The sequence below is a fragment of the Takifugu flavidus genome, chromosome 13 (genome assembly GCF_003711565.1).
Source record: "Takifugu flavidus isolate HTHZ2018 chromosome 13, ASM371156v2, whole genome shotgun sequence".
Taxonomy (NCBI): domain Eukaryota; kingdom Metazoa; phylum Chordata; class Actinopteri; order Tetraodontiformes; family Tetraodontidae; genus Takifugu; species Takifugu flavidus.
Window position 1 is genome coordinate 12,176,625 of NC_079532.1, and position 21,931 is coordinate 12,198,555.

The following is a 21,931-nucleotide window of genomic DNA, read 5'->3' on the forward strand; positions in this document are numbered from 1 at the left end:
ACCCCGGGCATGTTCCACCCTGCAGCACAGCTGGTCTGTTGGACACAGAGCCTGGAACACGTGATGGGGGATAAATCTAGTAATGCCCGTGCAAGGGAGGAAAAAACAAAACAGAAAATGTGAAGGTTGTCAACTGCTCAGTGTGGTTCTAAACTACCTCATAGCACTCAATAACACGCTGTTTTTTGTTTAACAGCAAAAATAACCATTAAAAGCTGCAGAATACACTGTGTCCTGGCAAGTGTGACTTTATACAGACGTATTTTTGACGAAAAGCTAACTAAAGAAATAGTTTTATAGGTCTATTCTGTTACACTAAAAATATCAATTGTTTGATCTTAGCATGAGCGCTTCTTTTCAATACTTCTGGATGTGATTTATTATATTATTCTTTCAGGTTAGCAAATTAACTTACCTTAATGAAGGATTGCATGAAGACACAAACGCAGAAACTGACATGAGGTTTATTATTAATTGGCTGAAACTTATGTAGTTACATCATGTTGTGTAACACCGCCATCTGCTGGTCAGATGGTGTAACTACATACAGAATAAAAGGACATTTTCCCACAATATTTACTGTGGAAAGGCTAAACCTATTTCAATTACTACCAGATATAATCATGCAAAGACGCATTTGCTGATAGGTATTTTATTGCTTTTGAAATTGTGTTAAATTTAAAGTAGTTTGTTTATAGTCCTTGACTAACACTTATGTATTCTGCAGACCGGAGCTGTGTTTTATTATATAACTAATGCCAAATACTTTACTGATAAATGATGTCTGTGTGATGAGAGCTCATTTAGGAGGTTAATGATGGTCGGTATGTATGGTGACACACAAGAGCCATTTGGGAAAAAAATAGACGGTGAGTTCAGACTGAGCATACACTGAGGTGTTTAATAAAGTTGACAATTTCTACTGTTTGGGACTTCACAGAACAAATTCTATGCAAGAGTTGTTTATTTTATACAGAAGAAGAGAGAGAAAACCTAAATTACACATTAAAAGCCAATATTTGTACTTTTGTGAATACAAATTTTGTACAACAATATCTAGCATAGTATCTTAATCGTTTAATAAAAAGTTCACTTGGATATTTATTGTATGATAAAAATAAAATAACACATTCAAGGGAAATCAAAATGTAGATTAACTTAAAATCTCCTTCAGGTTTGAGACAAATAATTTCATTATTGGCAACAAAGTCCAGCTTGTGCCGCCAAACGGTCTGAGCATTCAAACCGAAAACAGCTCCTTTAATTAAGTGAACTATCAACTACAAACACTTACCAAACATGTAGTTCTGTTTATAAAAGCCATGAAGCAAAGCAGTGTACTCTCACACAGCAAAGTGAAGAAAAGTCAAAGGTTCGTTCGTTCCTGCTTCCTTTCACATTCATCAATTGTGCACAATTTGGACAGAGACCGAGGGAGCGAACGCATCGCGGTGCATTCACGGTGCATTCACGCTGCGTTTTGCTGTGTGTGTCCGCTGTGAGAGGAGGTACGGGGGGGGGGGGGGGTCTGCTCCAGCTGTGGGTTGAGTAAAATAGTGTAACTGCTCTTTGGGATAAGGCATTTTAAACTGTGCATATACTGTAGAAACTACAAAATTCCCTGATACGTAATTAAGTGCTTAAATATGTGCTCGACTATGAGGAGGTGCTGCCAGAGCAGGCAGGCAAATTTGTGTTGTAGATATTTATAAATATTATTGCTATTTTCACCAGCTATGTGTGTGTGTGTGAATGTAATTGAACATGAATAGATTGCCCCAGGAGTGTTACATCGACTCAATAAAACATCTGTGTGGCTTGTTTTCCAGGTGTGGCACTTCAGGATAAGTAACAGTCTACTCTCTGCTGCTCGTCTTCCTCGCTGGCTGAACCTGTCATGACATCATCATCTGTATGTGGAGGCGGTGGCGTGAGCAGAAACCCTCAGACACACACACACAGGAAAATGCAGGCGAATGCAGCGTGATGCCTTTCCAAGTGTGAGCAGTCGGTAGTGCAGCTGAAGTCAGCAGCAGCAGCTGCAGAGGTGGGCGGAGGCCTGCTTCCTGTCTGTGAGGTGTGATAGCGTTGCCGACCTCAGGTTTTCACTCTCCTGTTTTGTAGGCCTTGCTGTGACTGGCTGACGGAGGGCGTTTTTAGCCAATTAAGAAACCACAGGGGGGGATTTTTAGATAGGTAGCCTGACATATTTACATACGCATGCGGGTGTGATGGTTTTTTACGTAAGGGTCAGCGGCCACCGTGGCAGAGCTGCGTGTGGCAGAGCTGCCTGTAGCAACAATAGAGGGTTCTTGGGCGAGGGGCCTTGGGTCTGATTGTTGGCAGAGTATTGGGCAGCAGCTGGTGTACAACTAACACGCTAAAAATAGGAGGGAAAAATACCAATTTCCCTCAGCCTTCTGATCAGCCTTTACAAATATGAAAACAGAGGAACCTCATCCTCCCAGCACTGTCATGACAACGTTTTCATGATGAAGAATGGGGAAAAAAATGTATGGGAGATTTTTGTTTTTGTTCCTATGCATGACTGAATTTTGCAGCGATTACAGTGAAAGTAAGAAAACAGCAAACATGAACCAGTGAGTTGTCTACTTCTCCAGGCTCTAACTCTTGTAAACTTGGCTGTAATCCACAAAAATAGACTTTTCTTGCGAGGGGCGACGGTAGGGTGCGTTCGGCATGTACGCGCACCCCCGTGACACATATTAAAGTCAGTATTTACACAACAGAGGAACACGTTTGGCTCAAATTTGTACAAACAGAACAGCAAACGCTCATGGCTTTAGATATCCGTCCAAGGTCTTGGTTTAACGTGACTATGCGATACAGCACGATTGAAAAATAAAACAATGAGGAGAGAAATGGTGCGTCTGAGTGAGCTGATGAGGAACTGTACAAAACACAAAGGAACCAAAATAACAGCTTTGGCTTATATTACTGATCAACTGTTACACTAAATGTGAACATTTTGATTTTCTCACCAGTTCAACTGGACAGGCTCGCGTCTTCTTAATTGCACATTTATATATCTTATTCTTTTAAATTACAAAACGAGTAATATCATATTATTGCGTTAAATTCTTTTGCTATCGTTTTTTCGTTTAGCCGCTAAGTCTCACCTGTGGTAAATCTTTACTTTTGAATGAACTCCGGAGGCCACTGGAGATCAAGGTCTGGTTGGTTACAGCATGACTTTTAAAACGTCCTAGCGTGAAAGACCGAGTTGGAAGGGTCCGCCGCCTGGGAGCCGCACCGCTTTCTCTGATTGTTTGCAACTTGCACGCACAACAGCAATACAGCGACTACATGTAAGTGTCTGACACCAGTGACTACAATAATCTACCGCCTATTGTTTAACAATTTCCATGATAATCTCTCCTCAGCAGTCTTCTTCTGAACCACGCCAAGTACCTGGTACCACGTGCTTGTGCATACGCTTTTTTCCAGCTAGCTTAGATTTTTCAAATCTTCCAGTATCCGATTGAGAATCAAATTTGGATTTGTTTCGAAATTGTCACACAGCTTTTGCCACGATGGGGTTGAATAATAGCATCATAATGTTAGCGCTCAGGACCCTTGTTCCTTCATTTCTCTCCACGTCTAACCCCTCCCGCTCCCTGACTGGCTGGTGACAGGAGACCTGACCGGGACTTTCTATGTCACCCATGAGTCCATGCGCAAGCGCTTGACCGAGGGGCTCGCCCTGTCCTCGTTTCCCACGGGGGGTCTGGCCAGTCCCAGGGGCGAGTTGAAGTCTGGCCGATGGTCCTCGCGGTCGGAGCCGTCGTACGAGCTGCAGGAGGAGCTGAGGCTGTCGGCGGGGGAACGTCCCAGCACCTCCTGTCGGCTGGACCCCTGCTGCGGCTGCTGAGGGGGGAAACCGGACGGGGTGACGCGCTCCCGTGGTGGCGAATTTGGCTCGGATTTGATGTTGATGTGCTGGCTGGTGTTTAATGAGAGGTTGGAGCCCTGAGGTAGCTGACCTCCGCCACTGCAGGCGAGAAAAGATGCCCTATAAACATGTGACACCAAGCAGTGTTTCCGCTGCTTAATCTGTAATCATTTATCCATCAATCTCCTGCCTTTTCATATACGACTGTCAGAAAAGGCAGAAAAACAGACACTTCATTTCTCAAAATGTTGGTTGGTTTAGCGCAAGCTAGTTTGCGTTTAGTATAAAAATCAATTCAAGTGTTTTTAAATTAAAATCTGAATCCAGAATCACAATTCCATTATCAAGACGACGCAGGAGATAAGAAATATGAGCTGAAACAAAATGAAAAGCTTAGAATAATTCAGAGATGTGATTCAGCACGATATCAGAGAGCACAGTGGGTGTTGCTTTTATGTGAGGGCGTCTGGAGAGTGTGCCTTTGTTTGAAACTGTGTTACTCACACCAAAGAATTAAGAGCTGCCTGGCCCAGCTGATGCTGTTGCCATGCCGACATGGAGCCGAGCGAGAGCCCTGGAGAGCCGAAGCCCTGCAGGGAGGAGATCTCCGCGCTGTTCAGGGAGAAGTCTGTAAAAACAAATGCAGCCGTGCACAGTGAGAACTCGCTCGGATTTTAGCTCCAATATCAATATCACAGAGAAAAGATCAGGAACCAGCAGAGCGCAGTGCAAACAGTTCCGGCCAAGGGGGCTGTGTTTCAGGCTCCACACTCACCAGCAGGGTTGTAGGAGGTGGGCATGCTTGAGTACACCAGGCCCTGTGGGGCTAAACTGGGGGTGGTAACAGATACTACTGGGGTTGCCAGTGGCTGGGCGGACTGGGAGCTGCTTATCCTCTGGGCATTCTGCAAAACATGAATGATGATAAAGGAAAATACATGAGCACAGTGCAGCCTGATTACAACCGTTTTCACCTGTATCCAGTGTATCAGGAGGAAGTTGCTGAGAGGTGTAGTTATAAAACCTGCCGTCAGATGGTGCTATTGCGTTATTGTATTCGAGCCATTTTCTGGTCATTACTGACTGTTGTCTTACACTTAGAATAAAATATTAATGCATTTTGTTTCTTCAGTTTTGACAGATCTTTCACTTAATGGGTGCGTCTGAAGTGTAGATGTGAATAAAGCTAATTGGACAGTGTTGTTCCTGTTTAATCTGAATAATTAAGGAAGACTGACAACTGACGTGCAGCTGCAAGTACAACAAGTTAGTCTCACAACAGTCTGTTTAAGAAATATGCTTTGTTTAACAAAACAGGAGGCGGTTATTAGGACAGCAAACCGATCGGTGCAACACAATGTGAGTGATTAATGCTCAACAACCCTGGAGTGTGTAAGCTTGGTTATTCCAAACGTCACGTGCGCTAAAGGTGAGGCACAGACAGTTCGGTGTGTTTTGTGGTGAAGTGACCGTCCAGGGTGACCTAGGCTGTGCGGTGGGGTTGTGCAGCCCAGACTAGGCTAATCAAAAGCAGACATCTTTCAGAACAATGCTGGAGCAAACCATCTGAATATAATGTTAAAAACAGCTGCCGGCCGTTACAGTCGGAGCGCCATTGCATCATCATCATCATCTAGTTGATGGCTTCCTTGTATTGTTCTAACATTCTCCGGACAATGACTTCACCGAACCCGAGCATCTCCCAGAATGATGTCATTTCCGATGACGTAATCTTCTAATCCTTCAAAAATATCAATTATTTATATTTTCGCCCACTTCACGCCTTTGCCACTCCAACAATATAGAGAAGGTGACTCAAATGGATTTGGAAAATGTAAAAAAACCACTCACCTTGGCTCATCTTACACTCTTTTTATTCAAACACTCTCAATGAGTGGCAACAGTGAGGGAATGAACAGACCAAACGTAAAAACATGCATCATTTGGCTGTTCCCGGCAGCTCTGAGAGCGATCTTTGGCTGCAGTCTGCCGTGTGTGGTTGCAGAAAGCCTGTGCACATTCAGCCATTTGCCAAACCTTTTGTCAGAACTCACCAAATCCATTTCCTCCTCCTCCGACTGCCCTCAACAGAATAAAAAGAACAGAGGCAGAGTTACAGAGTTACAAATAGAGGGGCTGTAGGTGGCTCTGGAGGACGGTGGCATCGATCTATATTTTTCATTTGCACGTCAGCGTTTCGTGTCTTCGGGCCGTTGCTTGAGCCTTCGCTTAACCACCGCTGCGATGGAGAAGCAGAAAGACTCGCGCCAAAAATCAGTGGATTTAAGATCAGCGGCAAAAAGGCAGCTGAACTCTTCTGGAGGCCGACCAAAACGCCTCTGATGGTGAGCACAACCGAGCAATCACCGTATAAAAACTCAAAATTACACAAGAGGCTTCTTCAGTAGCGAGCTAACAAAACTCTGTATGTTCAAATCCTCCTTCAACGAGGGGATGCTGAGGCTAAATTCCGTCTCTTCTACGCTGTGCCGTACTGTGACCAGGCCAGGGCTGTCTTAATACCCACACTCAATCAATAGAGGCAGGAAGACGCGACAAGGGCGACAAGATATTATCTGGCTCACACCCCGGGCCCCTGATTAAGTCTTCATCTACACTCTGTCACACTGAAATGTGATTAATTTAATACCATTATGGCTTAATGACAGGCTATCTGCAGACCTGCCACAGCCGGCACTCTCCGCAGCCCTGATCTGAACTGCTCTGGCCTCAGACGAGCAGAAACTTTCCAGCCGGCGCCCGACTGCTCCAAACCGCCGGGGTCACGGCGACTGGAGGAGGGCAGAGGCGCCCACAGCGAGCAAAGCTTTACACCTTTCTGGAACATCTGTTTCGAACAGCAGCAACGTTACGAACAGAACTTTGCTCAGATTCAGGCGTAGAGGGTCCCTCTTTGGCAGAGAGCGGCAGCCTCACCAGCGCGGCACACGTTATTGATGTGACAGCACTTGACACAGGCCGCTCATGCTGATACGCATGTACAAATAAAGACACCGAGTTAAGGTCTGCCCTGTAGCAGACGCACTTTAAGTTGTGCTGCCATGTGTTCCCTACTCACCAGCGGGGGCATCATCCCTTTGCTCGACGGAGGGATGAGAACCCGTAAGTCTGGCTTGCGGCTTCCCATTCCCATGTTCCCTCCAGGGGGTGGTGGAGACTTGGTGGGCATGACTTTACCAAGGCCGTTGCCACTGGGGGAGCTGAGGATGCCTGGAGAGCCCCTGGGGTTGACGAAACCATTTCCTGCAGAGGTACACAACGACAGAAACGCATCATCAAACCACCGAGCGTGGCTGACAACACTCACAGCCTCTCGCACAGCGCCGTTTTCTCGCCACTGCACACAACGTTAAGCGCTTCCGACCCTCTGGGAAGTTTTAATAGTCTCAGATAATTATCAGGCGCATTTGCAAAAATAAAATGTCCATTTCAAAATTGATGAGCCTTTTATTTTTTAGTGTGAATGATTAGATCAAAGTCACTTGTTTGCATCTGGGGATGAGGAGCAGTTCGTGGATAAATGTACTGTGACTGTTTAAAAGAAATAGCTGAAGCCATTATAGTCAAATTAAAAAAAAAAAAGTCCTCTAGATGTGTTTTTAACATGGTGCTGACAAACAAAAGCAAAATGAGAGACAATCACACCTTGAAGCCCACTGGCATTAGTCATTTCCTCACTTTGCAAAGTGAGTATGAAAGGCACTTAGATCATCAGGAACTTCCACCCTCTTGGTTTTAGCTCTGTTGCCGGACAGTTATACCATACGCAAGGTGATTTCTGCTCTGAAAATTCTCACAGATGATTTCCTGTAAAGTTTTTCTGCACCTTATATAATGTGAAAAACAACCTGTTTGGTGCTCGTTGTAATAAAGGGGTTAATAGCACATTTCTGCACAAAGAGAATAAACAGTCACGTTGTTTGTGTTAAGTTTAAACACGAAAATGCACTTTTAAAATAACGGCAAGTCGGCATTCTAAAAAACAAGGGGAAAAGAGAGAGAATTGTATCTGGCAATGCTTCGGGAGATCGGTGACATTTCGACAACTTGCTGATTTCTCCATTGTGTCCTGGGTCTCCCACTGAAACCTAAAGCGTGCGCACAATACGTAGGGTCCCACTCAGGAATATAATGAAACAATGCCCCCCCTGACTGCAGATAAGGATGGCAACAATTCAATTCAAATAAACAGTTAGGATGCTGACAATAGTATCACACAGCTGAATCAACAGCATGTACAGGCCATTGGATTTGCCTTTGATCACACAGAACTTGGCAAGAAAATGTTTGCAGAATTAGCAGGGTGAACGTCCGAGGGCCTAAAAATAGCAAACCTGATTAAACACAGCAAAGATGTCGCAGACAGGGAATTAGAAGCTGGTGCAAACAGAAATTGGTGTAAAGAAAAGCGTCGCAGCAGGGTCAGCGTCGCAGCAGAAACGTCACGGCCATCATTGCAAATCTGAAACCTGAGAAGCAAATGAGTCCAAATCTGTGACGGCATGAAGGTTTTCTTCATTTCGGGGATGCACATTCCGTTACAGATGTCTGCACGGCACGTTGCGTTCGGCTCCGAGCTCGCCACATCAGCCAGTGTGCATGCTATTAATGTAATATTAATTCAGCTGTTTCTGCCGTGACATCAACACTTTACTGGAAGAAATCTAAAAGATTAGCTTGCGCGCTGTTTAATTCAATCCAAAATATAACACGGCGCCTGGGAGTTAAACATAAACCGACAGCCTTTGCTGAAAAGTGGGCTTCTCTGATGTCATGACACGCCTTCTTCATCGTTAACAGATCGGCTGTGCCAATAAATCCTCTCTCACTGAAAACTTTGCACGTTGAAAGCCGTTTGGTTTCTATCCCTTCCCCTGAATTATTAATACAGCCTAAGAAGGGTCCTTACATAAGGTCTTGTGTTTATAACTGAAGTATTAGCTTGTCATTTTAAGCAAGGGACAGATCACATGTTTACTTGCAGCATCACGTGCTGTTGTGCACAGAGTAAGAATTAAGAGCAAGTGAACGGTTCATGTGCAACATCTTCCCGAGCATATTTGTCATGGAACATGTTTATATGCATCTAATCTTTTGGAATAAAAAAAGCCTTCTCATTTACCACAACCTACATCTAAATTCCTACTGGTCCAGGAGTCCTGATTTGACCTGCCCTGTAAGAGAAGCTCACAGTGTAGTCTAACTACTGACATGTTTATATTCGCTCAACACCTAAAGGTGCCTTCTTGATAGATGTAAATCTGATGTTGATAATGTAGTTTTTTAAAAAGAAAATCATGTAATCTCTTCGCTCTGGTGACACTATCGAGCAGAAGGGAAGATATCAGATGACGCGTCTCCCATTTGGTCTCTGCTGTGGTCAAAGCTGCCGCTTGTGAAAAATGGGGACTATGTCAGGAATGGTCATCTGACAGCAGGGCGAAAAGGTTTCTCTTGCTGCGCTACACACTTGGTGCAAACAACAGCTGCAGCAGGCTTAGGTGGCCAAATCACAGAGGCTGACTGCCAGAGGACCCTAACTCTACCCCGACCCTAAAACCACACCCATAACTCAGAATGCACAGACTTCTGCCAGAATCAAACATGTGATCGTCTACTAGAACCAAATTGTTACCAAATATCCCCACTGCTTAGCCAAATCGTCATTGCAATCCTTGACCATTAGCAGGTGGCATTTGGTTGGAAATCTTATATGCTGTGACATAAAAGAGTTGAACTCCACCTGTCTCCACCTCTCACACAGCACGCTGGAGCCGTGTCGGGCAGTCCGGTCATTGTGTACAGAATACTCAGTTAGATGTCATGGCTACAAATGCCAACCGAGTTATGCTTGTCCCGGCATCTTACAGACCCTCTCCAGCCTTATAAGGGCTGCTTGAACGGCAGAAGGAAACAGATGCACCTGTCAATAGAGGGTAGGAAACATGAGGAGGGACGGCTGCTCAGAGGTGACGAGTTTAAAGGCGACCCTCCGTTTATTTACCTGCCAAAGACAGCTGGGCGGCTAACTGCTTCAATTAGTCAGCAGCGTGGGTTCAAGCATAAAAAGCACTCTGCATAAATGCACCACGGCCTTCTGTCAAGCATGCCTTCTGCAGGTATATTGTGCATTTATTCTGTTCAGTAGCGCTAAACTGAATCCCCTGAGCACAAAGTGAGAATGTATAGGGGAACGCTATCAGGCAAGGATTATGACAACTGGCTTGAACCAATTACACATAGACACACAACTATCCAGCCCGCACGCTAAGTGGGAGGCCTATTGGACCAAGCTACAGAGAGCTTATGAATCTCTCCGGGAGGACTTACCCACTGGGCTGGGGCCCACACCACTTGGCACTGAAAAGTCTGTGGTATCCAGCATGCCACCTAATGAGATGCACACATTGATACAATTAACCATCTGCACGCTTCTAGCATGGCATGTGATGGAAACGCTAGAAGAGACATGAAAAAGTCTTGTTGACATATCTTGCAAAGCGAGCTGTGCTCTTTTCCAAATATATGATCATGAACGGCCACAATAAGCTGTGGTGAACACAGTGTTTACGCTTAAAACGTTGGAGATTGTGAATTTATTATCCTGTAATGATAACACACCTCCAGCGTTCAATCATTCATTTTCTTGGAACGCTGGAACCGACTGGAAACTCTCAACAATCGCGTGAATACTCCGCCAGGAAGAGCTCAAAAGAGATGTGTTTAATTTAAAGCACACGACGCTAGTATGCAACATGGACCTGGACACTTCTCAGCCCTTCAAATGCACTTAATCCAGTATGAATCAGTAAAGGAAGAGATAAAATTCAAAGAGCTAGCAGAAAATGATCACAAAGCAGGAGATATTGTGATAAACATATATTTAAGTTAAGCACTGGCAAATGGGTAGGTGTTAGCCTGATATGTAGTCATGTCTGAATGGTGTGTTACACACCTTGCTACATGAAACTATTGCATGCAGCAGACCTCACTTACAAAGGCAAGCTGGATTTCAGATCAGTCATCCAAGTACTAGCTAATGCTGACATCTTTTTTCCAATGCTAGTACAGAAAATTATAAAATTGAAGCAAAGTTTTCTAAGCATTGCATTCTATGTAGCCAATATGAAGTCAGAGCAAGGCGGAAGCCCGGCTCCATCAAAACTCACCATCTCAACACCTCTAAAGAAAGCATTGTGGTTTTATAGTGGGCAACAGCGGGAAGTGAACACATAGATAGAAGTTAGCAGGTGTGCAATGTTTTCCAAAACCCACAGAAGTCTACTTGTTTCAAATAATTTCATAAAAACAAATCATTATTAAAAAGGAAAGAAAAGTCAACTTCTGATCACTATTTTCTTACAGTCTAGTATAGAGCGCATCATTCCCAACAGTCCTCATCAAACTGTTATAAATCAATGTTGTGGTCATCAAATTTCTCTGGTGTTCAGACATATTTGGCAAGTAGCAACAATCTTGATCGCTGCCAATGATCCCCAAACCCTTTATAACACATTAGTCTTAATCTGAGGGTGCTTTCACACAGGCAGAAGCTGATCTCGGTAAGATTTTGGTGCTAGTGCAGTGTTGGCGGGTCAAAGTGAACATAACATTCACATCCTGGCCCTATGCTGGCTAAAAAAAATGTCTTCTTCTGGTGCAGCTCTTTGACCAGTATGTGTGAAAACAACCAAAGTAAACAGTTAAAAAGAGGAAACAAAGAAAATGATCCAAGATTTAGCAAAGTGAAACGTGTGACAAAAGCCAATTTCAACATATATCGTCGCATCACTGATCAATAATGAAGCTTATATTTATACAGGGTTATAAATTAGGCCTACATAAACAAACACCTTGCATTTTGTATGTTTTCTCGGCATGAATGCATTGCTAGGGGGAGTAAATACACAGTAAATGCAGGGACGTTCACCGGTTTCATCATTTAAGGTAAGAGTGGAAGTAACCACCAACCTGCGCTGCCTTCACTGGTGGGTCTCTGAGGACCTCCGCCTGAGCCCAGATTCCTGTGGACAGATGCCTGTGGAGGGGACAGCATCCCATTGTCACTGAGGGAGGCTGTAGCTGCTGCCAGGGCCTGGCTACCCAGAGCTGCACCTGGCTGATACATGGCATTGGGATTGGATACCGGCACGGCCACGTGCATGGAGAAGTTCTGCTGGGGCAATGCTGACGGCTATACAAGACAGAGACACAGGTATTTACACGCTAGCACTTTCAATGTGAGGGCCGACGTGTACTTTTCAAAGCATCGACAATGCGGGGTAGAATGAGCTCTGAATGAGCACTGCATTACCAAAATAATTAGACAGGCGATGCCAGTCGAAGTAAAATGTACCGTTGTGAATTTGAAACTCAGCCACTATGCAACAGTGCACTTGCATAAATGATTCTGTCTGTGAAATCATACGTTGCATCTCGTCCTTCGAGAATATGTTTTTGTTTTTTTTGACAGTTCTACTGCAACACACAGAAACCACAGGGACCAGTAAAACCCCACAAACATGCGTTGGATTGATCAGCTGGGCATTGCAGCAGTCAGCACAGATAGATTTCTCTTCTTTCGATGCGCTGCTTTGCAAAGTTTCTCAGTGCCGCAGCAATGGCTTTGTGGGTATTCACATCTACAGGAATCGTGACTCACTCGCATTCACCTGCAATGTGCTGACTGCGCAAGTCGTGAGTGAGAATGGCAGGTGGCAGTGACGACGTTTCATCGCAGTGTTACCCAGTGAGCCAGTCAGGTGTTATCATTAGTTGGTTAATGGTGAAGTGATGTTCTTCGTGTCAGGAACATAGAGACAATGGCTGCTTAGTAAGCACTATGTTCTTGCAGCATTCTAATGATGTCATGCACGATAAGATCACAAAGGAGCTTTTGGAATTTGAGAGAGTCAGCTGAGAAATGATGGTTATTGTATTCTGTGAACACATTGAGACAGCCATGCTTAATGCTCGTAGCAAAAGGCTGACAGGAGACGGCATAAAATTACATTATAAAGGAAACTGCTACAAATAAGCTGTCTATATGGCTTGAGATGGAAATAATCCAACCTTAACGTAAGCCAAACATGCGCAGCTCTTAAAAGGTCTTTGTGTTTTTAAAGTGATTGCGATCTGATTTCTAATAGGCGTAATATCTCCAGTGGATGCACATAACCTCTGAGATGTCCACGAGACGTGTGATCTTATCAGGCTGTGCCAAATCAACATGAGCATCAAATGCATGTCGAGGGCAGGGGAAATTAAGCCGCAGTAGTTTTGCGTTTGAAAAGTATTGAGGGATGAAGAGTAACAAAAAGAGGAAGAGTTAAATTAATAAAAGAGAGTGAAAAAGTCCTCTGAGCCACAAAGCCAAGCAAAGACATTGCATTTACAGTACTTACGATTTTATGATTTCTCATCATATTATCAAACTCCTCATTAATTTTTTTATACTTTTCTTCAGTGTGAGGAGTGAGGACATAAGAGGCGTCAGGGTCCGGGCTATCACAACCTCTGTGTTCTTTCTTGTTTAGCGCCTGCAGTGAACATCAACATAAAGACAGCAATCAACACAAAACGGCAGCAAAAAGATGTACTTACACCACAGCGCTTGTACATTAAATCACTTTCTTCGTTTAGTTTGCCAAAATGGTCGTCCATGACGGGGCTGTGCCCAAAAGAGTCATCGGGATCGGGGCTAGCACAGTCATGATGGCCTTTGTTTCTCAATTTCTGAAATGAAATTTGCACAGTTTATAGAAAAAACATTGCACCAGGGGGTGTATCTGTGTTTGTGCTCCCTCTTAAATCAGTTATATATTTCACATTCATACATGATCCCAGCTCCACCAACACGGGGCTAAATGGTGTTTCAACTGAAGCCATGTTGCTCCTTCACTCCTCAGATGCCTTCTTAGAAAATATTGCTCTTCCCTTTCTTCTCTCTCTTACTGCCTTACACTTCTGACTTCAGCCCTCGCCACTCCACACCTCCGTCTGCAGCGAATGTGTGTTTGCGTTTTTCATTACGTTTCAGCAATAGTAAGCCACCCAGCAGGAAGAAACCCCACACAAGAAGATCCCACTGCAGATCCTCCCAGTCTCTGATTCATCGTGGCTGTCACTCCAAGGATCGTATCAAACTTAATAAGTGTGGGGAATAAAACTGATTACCAAATGTGATCAATGGTGCCTATTTATGCATGAAATTGACCAATTATTGTAAAAGCAACGGGGTTGCATCTATACACAATAAGGTGGATGAGAACTGCACACACTCGTGAGAAATCAAAGTCAACACCATCCTTGTGCTCGCTCTCATAGAGACTGTTCCTTGCTCCTCATTTCAACTCTGAATAGCCGCGTTAACAAGACCTGCTGACAGCATGTGACAGCTTGTGACATCAAGGCAGCGTACATCAACACATGATTTATGTTTGGCTCCCCAGGTTTCTCTGTCAGGCTGCAGCGGGGCTACGCCACGTCCGTCGGCTTCCTCGGAGGCCTCGCGTCTACAAAAAGGTCACCGGCTCCTGTGGCGGGGTCAGAGTGGAAGGTAGAGACATCCTCTAATGAGAACTTCCTCTCTGTTTCTGGTCTTCGTCACCCAGAAAAATGGAAAGTACGTGAGGGTGTTGCATGTGTTTGATGTGTGTGTTGCTGTGTAAAGCAACAGTGTTAAACTGTGAATGGCTTTAAATTCCGTGTGACAATGGAGGGGTGGGCTTCAACAGCTGCTACATCCTGCGACAACAATGTGACAGTAAATTTAGGTCTGTGCAGACAATGCGGCTAACCCGCTTCTGTTCACCCCAACCTCAGTGTAAATTATATTTCCTCAGTCCTGTGCAATTGCCGCATGCGTATCGCAAATACGGTTTTTGATACAGCCAGAGGATGCCACTTCCTCTGACGTTCCTGTTAACAATGGTGATTAAGGCTGGGGGAGAAAAACATATGTGTGCATTGCTTGGGCAATAAAGACGTTCAGGAAAGCACCCACATCTTTTCAAACATCTTTTCCACAATACCCACAGGGGAGTGAGGGACGGAGAAGTCTGCTGGATAATGAATGGCTACCTCTGTCATACAGCTGCATTGCTGTTTAGTGCGGTACAGAGCCACGGCATTCCTCTCATTCTAAGAAAACGCCTTGCTGCTTCATTTCCTGTTTACTGAACGAGCCCTCTTTAGTTAGGGTCGAGAAAGGCCTGTGTTTACTTCGGCTTAACTATGCACTCTCTCTGCCAATGAGGCAAAAGATCTAATCTCAACCTGCAAATTTGAGTTCCAACCTGCTCATTATGGGAATATCGTGGTTGGACTGGTCGGTCATGGCGGTGTGAGCTGGGCAGGGCTGTTTTACTTTCACAACAGGCATGACTAGCCTTCAGTCAACCGCACCCACTGACCCAAACCATTTAGGGGAGGGTTGCAGCCACGGTTGAGTGGGAACCAGATAGCAGCAGATAAGGACATGCAGGACAAACAACTACTCTATCCCATGATTCTGTACATGTCAGAAATCAGTACACTAGATAGCTGGCAAAAGATTAGAAAGGTGATGAGTTAAATTCTATGGCATGTTATTACATACTACGGTTTGGCCTTCTGGTAAATCACTTGGCATGTTTGGGGTGTCCCACAGCCCTTTGCCACAGCTTCCTGTAAATGGATCACTAAATCAGCACATGGCCAAACAGGTGTCCCTTTTCCAAACACCTGTCAAGTCCTAGCTTCACATGCTGTCCAATCAGGGGCAGCCACACAAAGACATGGCCGTAGAAGGGACAGCGTGTTGCCCGGAATGCCACTCGACTCCCGCTGATCAGCTCTGCTCTTACATGTCAAGTCGCTACATAGAATAACACCTTATGACCGAGATAAAAGGGTAAAAAAGTAGCCAGTAAGGGCAAAATAAATGCTTTGAAGCTTTGGAACTTTGACAGTAGAGCTAGTCATGACACGGTCTAAACTGGAATTGGGCAGTCATATTTTTGATGAAAGACAGGGGCTATTTGTTTAAGGAGAGAATGCTGCAGAGAGTATAGAGCAGGCAACTTTTATATATTCACAAGGTCCTGAGAGTCTCACAAAGATGAGTGGGAACAAGCCCAGCTGCTCGTTTTTTCAGCAGTCCAAACCTGTATTGATAGATATTTGGCTTCTGAAAGGAAAATGAGTTGATGACGTCAAACCAACTGGACACTATTGTCTGCATATCCGTGTGTGTGGACGGGAGTTTGTTTCTAGCAGTTTGCTGCAACCTCTAAAAATGTTTTTCATGGAAAGATGCTTTTTCCTCATGCTGAGGTAAACATCTATCCATCCTTTCCACCTGAGCCTTTACAACAAGCCTCACTGTAACCAAGGGTAACACTGAGCAGAGTAATTGCCTCTCCACATTAGTGGTGCATGCTCAGTACAAGAAGGTTGAGATCAATGTAAAGCAATCTCGAATAGTATTTTGATTTAAAATACTTTCTTCATTTCAACCTTTTAAGAATGGATATTAAACTAAAAACAATTTGGTGGGATTTCTGCAAATCAAGCCTGTGTCCTCTACATTTTGTGAGGTCCTGCATTTCCTTTAAAGCTTTAAGTTTAGATTTTTGCTTTTGGATTGAAGCAAACACCGTTCCATAGATTAAAAATAAAACTCAACCCATTGCATAAGCCACCTACATCACCTGTTTCTTGAGAAGTACTTTCAGTAAAATGGGCCTGAGCAATTTACTCTGCTGCTGTGAGTCTTGGAAAACAATTTCACTCTGGTGTTCTCCCTCACTTGTGTCAAGAGAGCTTTCTGCATTTTAGTTATTCATGTACTGCATGGTACTGTACATGAATAGAAGGCAGGGTGAAAGGAGAAAGGAGAAAGTGGCTTGGCATAAAAGCTAAGGTTCGAAAATATGAAAGCTATGGCTGAAGGGAAGACAAGAAGCGGGACAAGAGGCGGGTTCTATAGTCTCTTCCGCAGTGCTGGTCTAGAGCAGCAGTTCTCACTATCGGCCCTTCAATGGCATGCAAGTCTGTGGCATGAAAATACACGCTAGCACAGGAGCCGGGTATGAATGTTTAATGTATGTGTGCCTTTCCAAAACTGCATCATTGCTCTGTGGCCTCCTTTCACCTCATTTCTGATAGGATTCCCAGCCTGTCATCCTACAGCACCACGTTGCTGTACTGGCCCTTGTACCCACCACTGCAAGCAAGGTAGCGTGCTAATCCTCATGACATCACCATTGTGCCCAGGCGGTTCCATCTAATGTGCTTATCAAAAGGCTTCTTTGAGTGTGAATGTACAAGGAAATCAGCACACAGGGGTGTCTGATAGGAAGGCCTTTATCTGCTAAGGAATATTTCCACACTTACATAACATCTTAAAGACTTTCGCTGCCACCGTTTTCACTTTCCCCTTGTGGTGCTGTGGTCTTTGCTGGAAAAAAATAAAAGCCTCTTTTGGTTCGGTTTTACGCGCTGTATGCCAAGCTGTCTTAAGTGCTGTTGTCCCCCCCCCCGTTCTTGCCACAGGGAGGAACAGGCTTCTAGATAAGGAGACCTCAGTAATTCCCAGACATATCTTGTTTAATCTTGTGACCATTACACATTACTGAGTGGAATGATATCAGGATATGAGCCTGGTTCTGCGTCCTTCCGTTGCCTCGCTCTATTGTCTAGATACTGAACGGACAGGAAGAGAAGCAATAGGGAGTGAGCTCTCTTGTGTGTATTTTACTTAGATTTTCATATTTGTCTTCTAGTTGTCAGGGAAAAAAATGCTCTGTCCCACACAAACAGCAAAAAACACAAAGTACTTTGATAGATAAGTTATAGTACATGACCTTTGGAGGTCTGGATAGAACAGCAATGGAATTTGGCCCTTTAAAACCACACAATGAGAGCTATACGCTGTGCAGTGAATAATCTCTATCGAGCCTTCTGCCATCGGACTAGTGAATGACTGATGTGACAAAGCTATTAGACACCGCAGTCAGAGAAATCCATCTCTGTCATTGGACTGCATATTTTCAGTCCGGACAAGAAGGAATTATACAACAAATTGAGGATAAAGGCAAACCGGTGTCATCATTATCTATGGATTAAAAAGGCTGAGAACACAGAGAGAAGTAGGATTGTATTTAACCAGTTCTGACAATTTTCCGTCTTTCTCCCTGTCTTTCTCTTCCTCTGGTCATTGAGTGGATCCTTGAAACCAAACCCCCAACCCCCAGTCCCTCTCGCAACTAAAATATTCATAAGGACAATTAGGAGTTCCGATAAGGGGAGTACGAGTAAGGGGCTGGGGCCATGCATCAGAGAGGGCAGGATGTGCCAGCAGGACGTCTTTTCTGCAACACTCTATACTCAGACCACAGGCCTGCTCTCATCAATCTGAGACACAGCAGCCACCCTCTTTGCCCCCAGTCAGGCCAGGTGGCAAAGTGCCAGCAAGCCCCAACATGCCCACCCCCCATTCTCACACCATCCCAACAGGCTCTGCTCTCTCCTGCCCCTGGGCAGTAGGGGTTGGCCACACAGCATGCATATTAGGAGGAGAGGGCACAAGGGCAAGTTGACTTTTGTCACGAAAGCTAAGTCTCCTTTCAGCCATGAGACGCGCAAGGTCATTGGGCTGATCATCTTTCTGTACATAAAAAATCCCACTCAATTGAATTTACATGCTGGTGTAATGAAGAAATGATTCTGTTGGTGAAAAGTTACATTTATTTCAACCAAACTAAAATCCAGCCGACATCAGCTGACGGTCAGCTGATTCTCCTCTTTATCTATTCATTTGGGAAGTCTCGTAAATGTCTTCCATGCCCCCACCCTGCTGTTCCATGAAGACACATAAAGGAGTAAGGAAGAGTGGTGCCGCACTAGATGAGAATAATATAATATATAAAAAATATAATATATTTCTGCAAGGATAGCAAAACAAACACTAAAAATAAAAATAAAAATATTTTAACAAAATAAAGTGAATAAATGAGTAAATAAACTAGCAGTAAAATATGTATAATTCATCATTTTAGCTGCTGGGCTCCACATCTTTAGTGTTTGTTAAACAGGTTGAAGATCCTGGGAAAGAGCATATTTAATTGGCTTGTAGTCTTTTGTTATTTTGTCTCCTCTTATTATATGCTCTCCAAAGAGACCCTCCTTTTGTAATGAGACATGTCCAGCATGGTTGAGAGGGTGGAAAAAAGCTCTGACGACAATGAAGTATGACATGTGCTAAAAGCAAAAAACTCTTAGCTGTAACCTGGTAACAAGCATCACAGAGTGGAGAGCAGACACATAATAAAACAATAAGATGTAAGACACCATGGCTTAAAAAGCAAAGGTGTACTTCACATCAGGCCATTCAGAAAAGTAAGTCAATCATGAGACAGATGAAACGTTACCATGTTATAAGGGATGCAGATGACACATATCGTGCAATCCTATATGCTATACAGCTTCATCATTACACTGATAAAACTGAAAAAAGAGAACTGGTGACCCTTTTTCACTAAAACCCCAGAGGAAAATGAGTCCTTGTCCTATAAAAAAGGGGCACTTTGAAACTCACCATGTTACTCTCAGCAGAGCCATTAATACAGTTTCACTCTCTGTGGTAAAAGAAGACTTTTGAGACGCCTCTCTCTGGCTGGAGCAGCAAGAGAGTGATAACCAATGCAATATACATGACAGCTGAAGACCACAGCCACTGCGATTTGCAATTATTAATTCCTAGAGGGAAGAATTGGAATGCATAGCTGAGTGCTTCCTATTCAAACCTAAGTTTTTAATCAAATTTTACTCTTAAACCACATGGCTAATAAATAAGCTGGGACATTGTAAAGAATTTAACCCATTTCATTTAGCTATATACAGTATATACAGTCTTTCAGGTTATGTCCTACATGTGTTATTTAGTTTTCACTTGTCCTACTTCACTTTTCTGGAAATAGATAATGGAGCTGTATGAGCAGAAAACATGTTTGTTCTGACCCAAAGGTTAAATGACTGCTCCTGGGTATACAAAGTACTGTGCCCCCCCGCAAAAAATAAAATAATTACCAATGTGGCGACTGTTACTTTGGACAATAGCCTGCCCAAAAATCATGCAGCTAAATAAAAAGAATAGAAAAGAATGCTTATGGTGATATAATAGATAGTGTGCATGGACATAGATGTGTTCATTGTTACAGTTATACAACAGTATTTTAAATAATCATTCGCTGTACCCTGACTTCGATATGAAACTAAGAAAAAAACATTTCAATATCACTCAAATAAATCACAGGAGACCAAAGGCGCACACAGACTTTTCCCCTGTTATATTAAAAACAGACTGGTAGAAAATTTCCCATATATTGAAAAGCCTTGAAAAATAAACATCAGTCCAATATGTCTAAGTCAACAGCAATGCCATTTGATTTAGCTTAAGAGGGATTTCTCATCATTGCTGCTATGAGTGAGAGGATGATGCTGAAGTGAGGAGCAGAAGTGGCCAGACAAAGGTGGAGAAGAGAGAGTGTCACGAGTGAGCTCGCCATGGGCTAAAAATACAAATGTGTACCGATCATCATTCACACATCTGTTCAGTTTGATGCTATCGATGTCCGCAGGTCAATGTGAGCTGTCAATTGTTTAGATTGTGCCAACGATAATGGACACATAAGAAGGAGAAGCTAAGTTTGGTCTTTTCTGAGAAGAGTGCTTTGTTAGAAGGTAACTCCGCCGGAGTCAGCAAATCTTAAAGTGAGTCAAGCTCAAGACGCCATTAAGTCCTTTTGTGTTAGGAAGATTAAAGACTCTTATGCCAATTATTGATTAAAACCTTTATTACTCCATGGTTGTTCCTGCTAAGGACCAGCAGGGTTGTTAAAGTGGTGGTTTTAATCATAGAAAGTTGATCAAGAAGGCCTGATTTTTGCCTGTAAGCACTGATCAAAAGCTTACAATAAAAATGGCTGCTTCTTTGGGAATATTCTGCTGTCTGTCACAAGCAAATTTGTGTTGAACGAAAGAGCATACTGTAAATAAAATGAAATAATAGTATATTTGAAGCCTAAATATAGAGGAAAAATCTGATCTATTTATTTATTGAACCTTTTATACCGTTCCCTCTCATTTTTCTTCCCTGGCTCTTTCATCCCTGCACCTCCCCTTTAACCGCTCCTCAGCTTCCATTTCCAGTGAGCCACCAGCAGGAGGATAATTGATCAATCACGCTAATTGAAGAGTCTGGACAGCTAGTGCACCATAGCAGATGTGCCAATTTGCATTCATTAGGACAGAAATGAGTCTTAATTACAACTCAGCCTGTGATTGACAACATAAACATCCCCTTATTTGAAAATCCTGGTACCCATTCAGCCCAAAGCCTTGTAAAAGACTCATTTGATAACTGATAATGAAAAAAAATCTCTTTTATAACTGTAAGATCCTGGAAATATGTCCCACAAATGTATGTGCTTGTACAAGCAATTTTGCTGAAAATGTTTAGGTTGGCAAAAAATTTCTAGAGCACAAAAACAGCTTTTGCTTTGTAAAAGTGTGAAAGGGATAATAATTACACCTGATGGAAGCCCCCCAAAATTCTCTTTTTCGTGTATGGCGGAGCAACTACAATGACAATTTCAGAACAAAAGCATATATCTGAATACATTTGGATCAGAGAATACCAGAAAATGAGTGTGTATTTAGCACCAATCATTAAGCATGCAGAATTAGGGACACACCAGAGGGCTCGACTTGACATTCGCTAATGGTCAAACTTTGCATATATAACATCTGTTAAATAATTTTATTTACAACAAAGGATGATAGACACTGTGACATAAAACCTAATGAAAATAACCGGATAATTCTATGCCCATTTCTTCTTACTGTAGTGGCCTTTAGAGAAGCAGGGACCTTCGCTCACACGGACCCAATTGTGTGGTTTATTGTCACGCTAACAATGGCCGTCCCTTTTTATTTCAGGAAGAAAGAGAATTT

General features: G+C 43.4%; 1 protein-coding gene across 13 annotated transcripts in view; it reads right to left on the reverse strand.

Moving 5' to 3' along the window:
- Window positions 1-881: 881 nt before the first annotated feature.
- mef2aa (myocyte enhancer factor 2aa) overlaps window positions 882-21,931 on the reverse strand; it is a 45,857-nt gene continuing 24,807 nt past the window's right edge. For 2 of the 13 annotated variants that reach the window (XM_057050934.1, XM_057050933.1), the window contains exons 4-12: window positions 13,567-13,669; window positions 13,339-13,472; window positions 11,906-12,128; window positions 10,265-10,324; window positions 6,993-7,177; window positions 5,968-5,991; window positions 4,689-4,818; window positions 4,418-4,541; window positions 882-4,012 (exon numbers count right to left, since the gene is read on the reverse strand). In XM_057050934.1, coding sequence (XP_056906914.1) covers window positions 3,676-4,012; window positions 4,418-4,541; window positions 4,689-4,818; window positions 5,968-5,991; window positions 6,993-7,177; window positions 10,265-10,324; window positions 11,906-12,128; window positions 13,339-13,472; window positions 13,567-13,669 — 1,320 coding nt within the window. In that variant the 3' untranslated portion in view covers window positions 882-3,675. Of the gene's footprint in view, window positions 4,013-4,417; window positions 4,542-4,688; window positions 4,819-5,967; window positions 5,992-6,992; window positions 7,178-10,264; window positions 10,325-11,905; window positions 12,129-13,338; window positions 13,474-13,537; window positions 13,670-21,931 lie in introns of all 13 variants that reach the window. The other 11 variants (XM_057050938.1, XM_057050936.1, XM_057050935.1 and 8 more) reach the window with 11 other exon arrangements.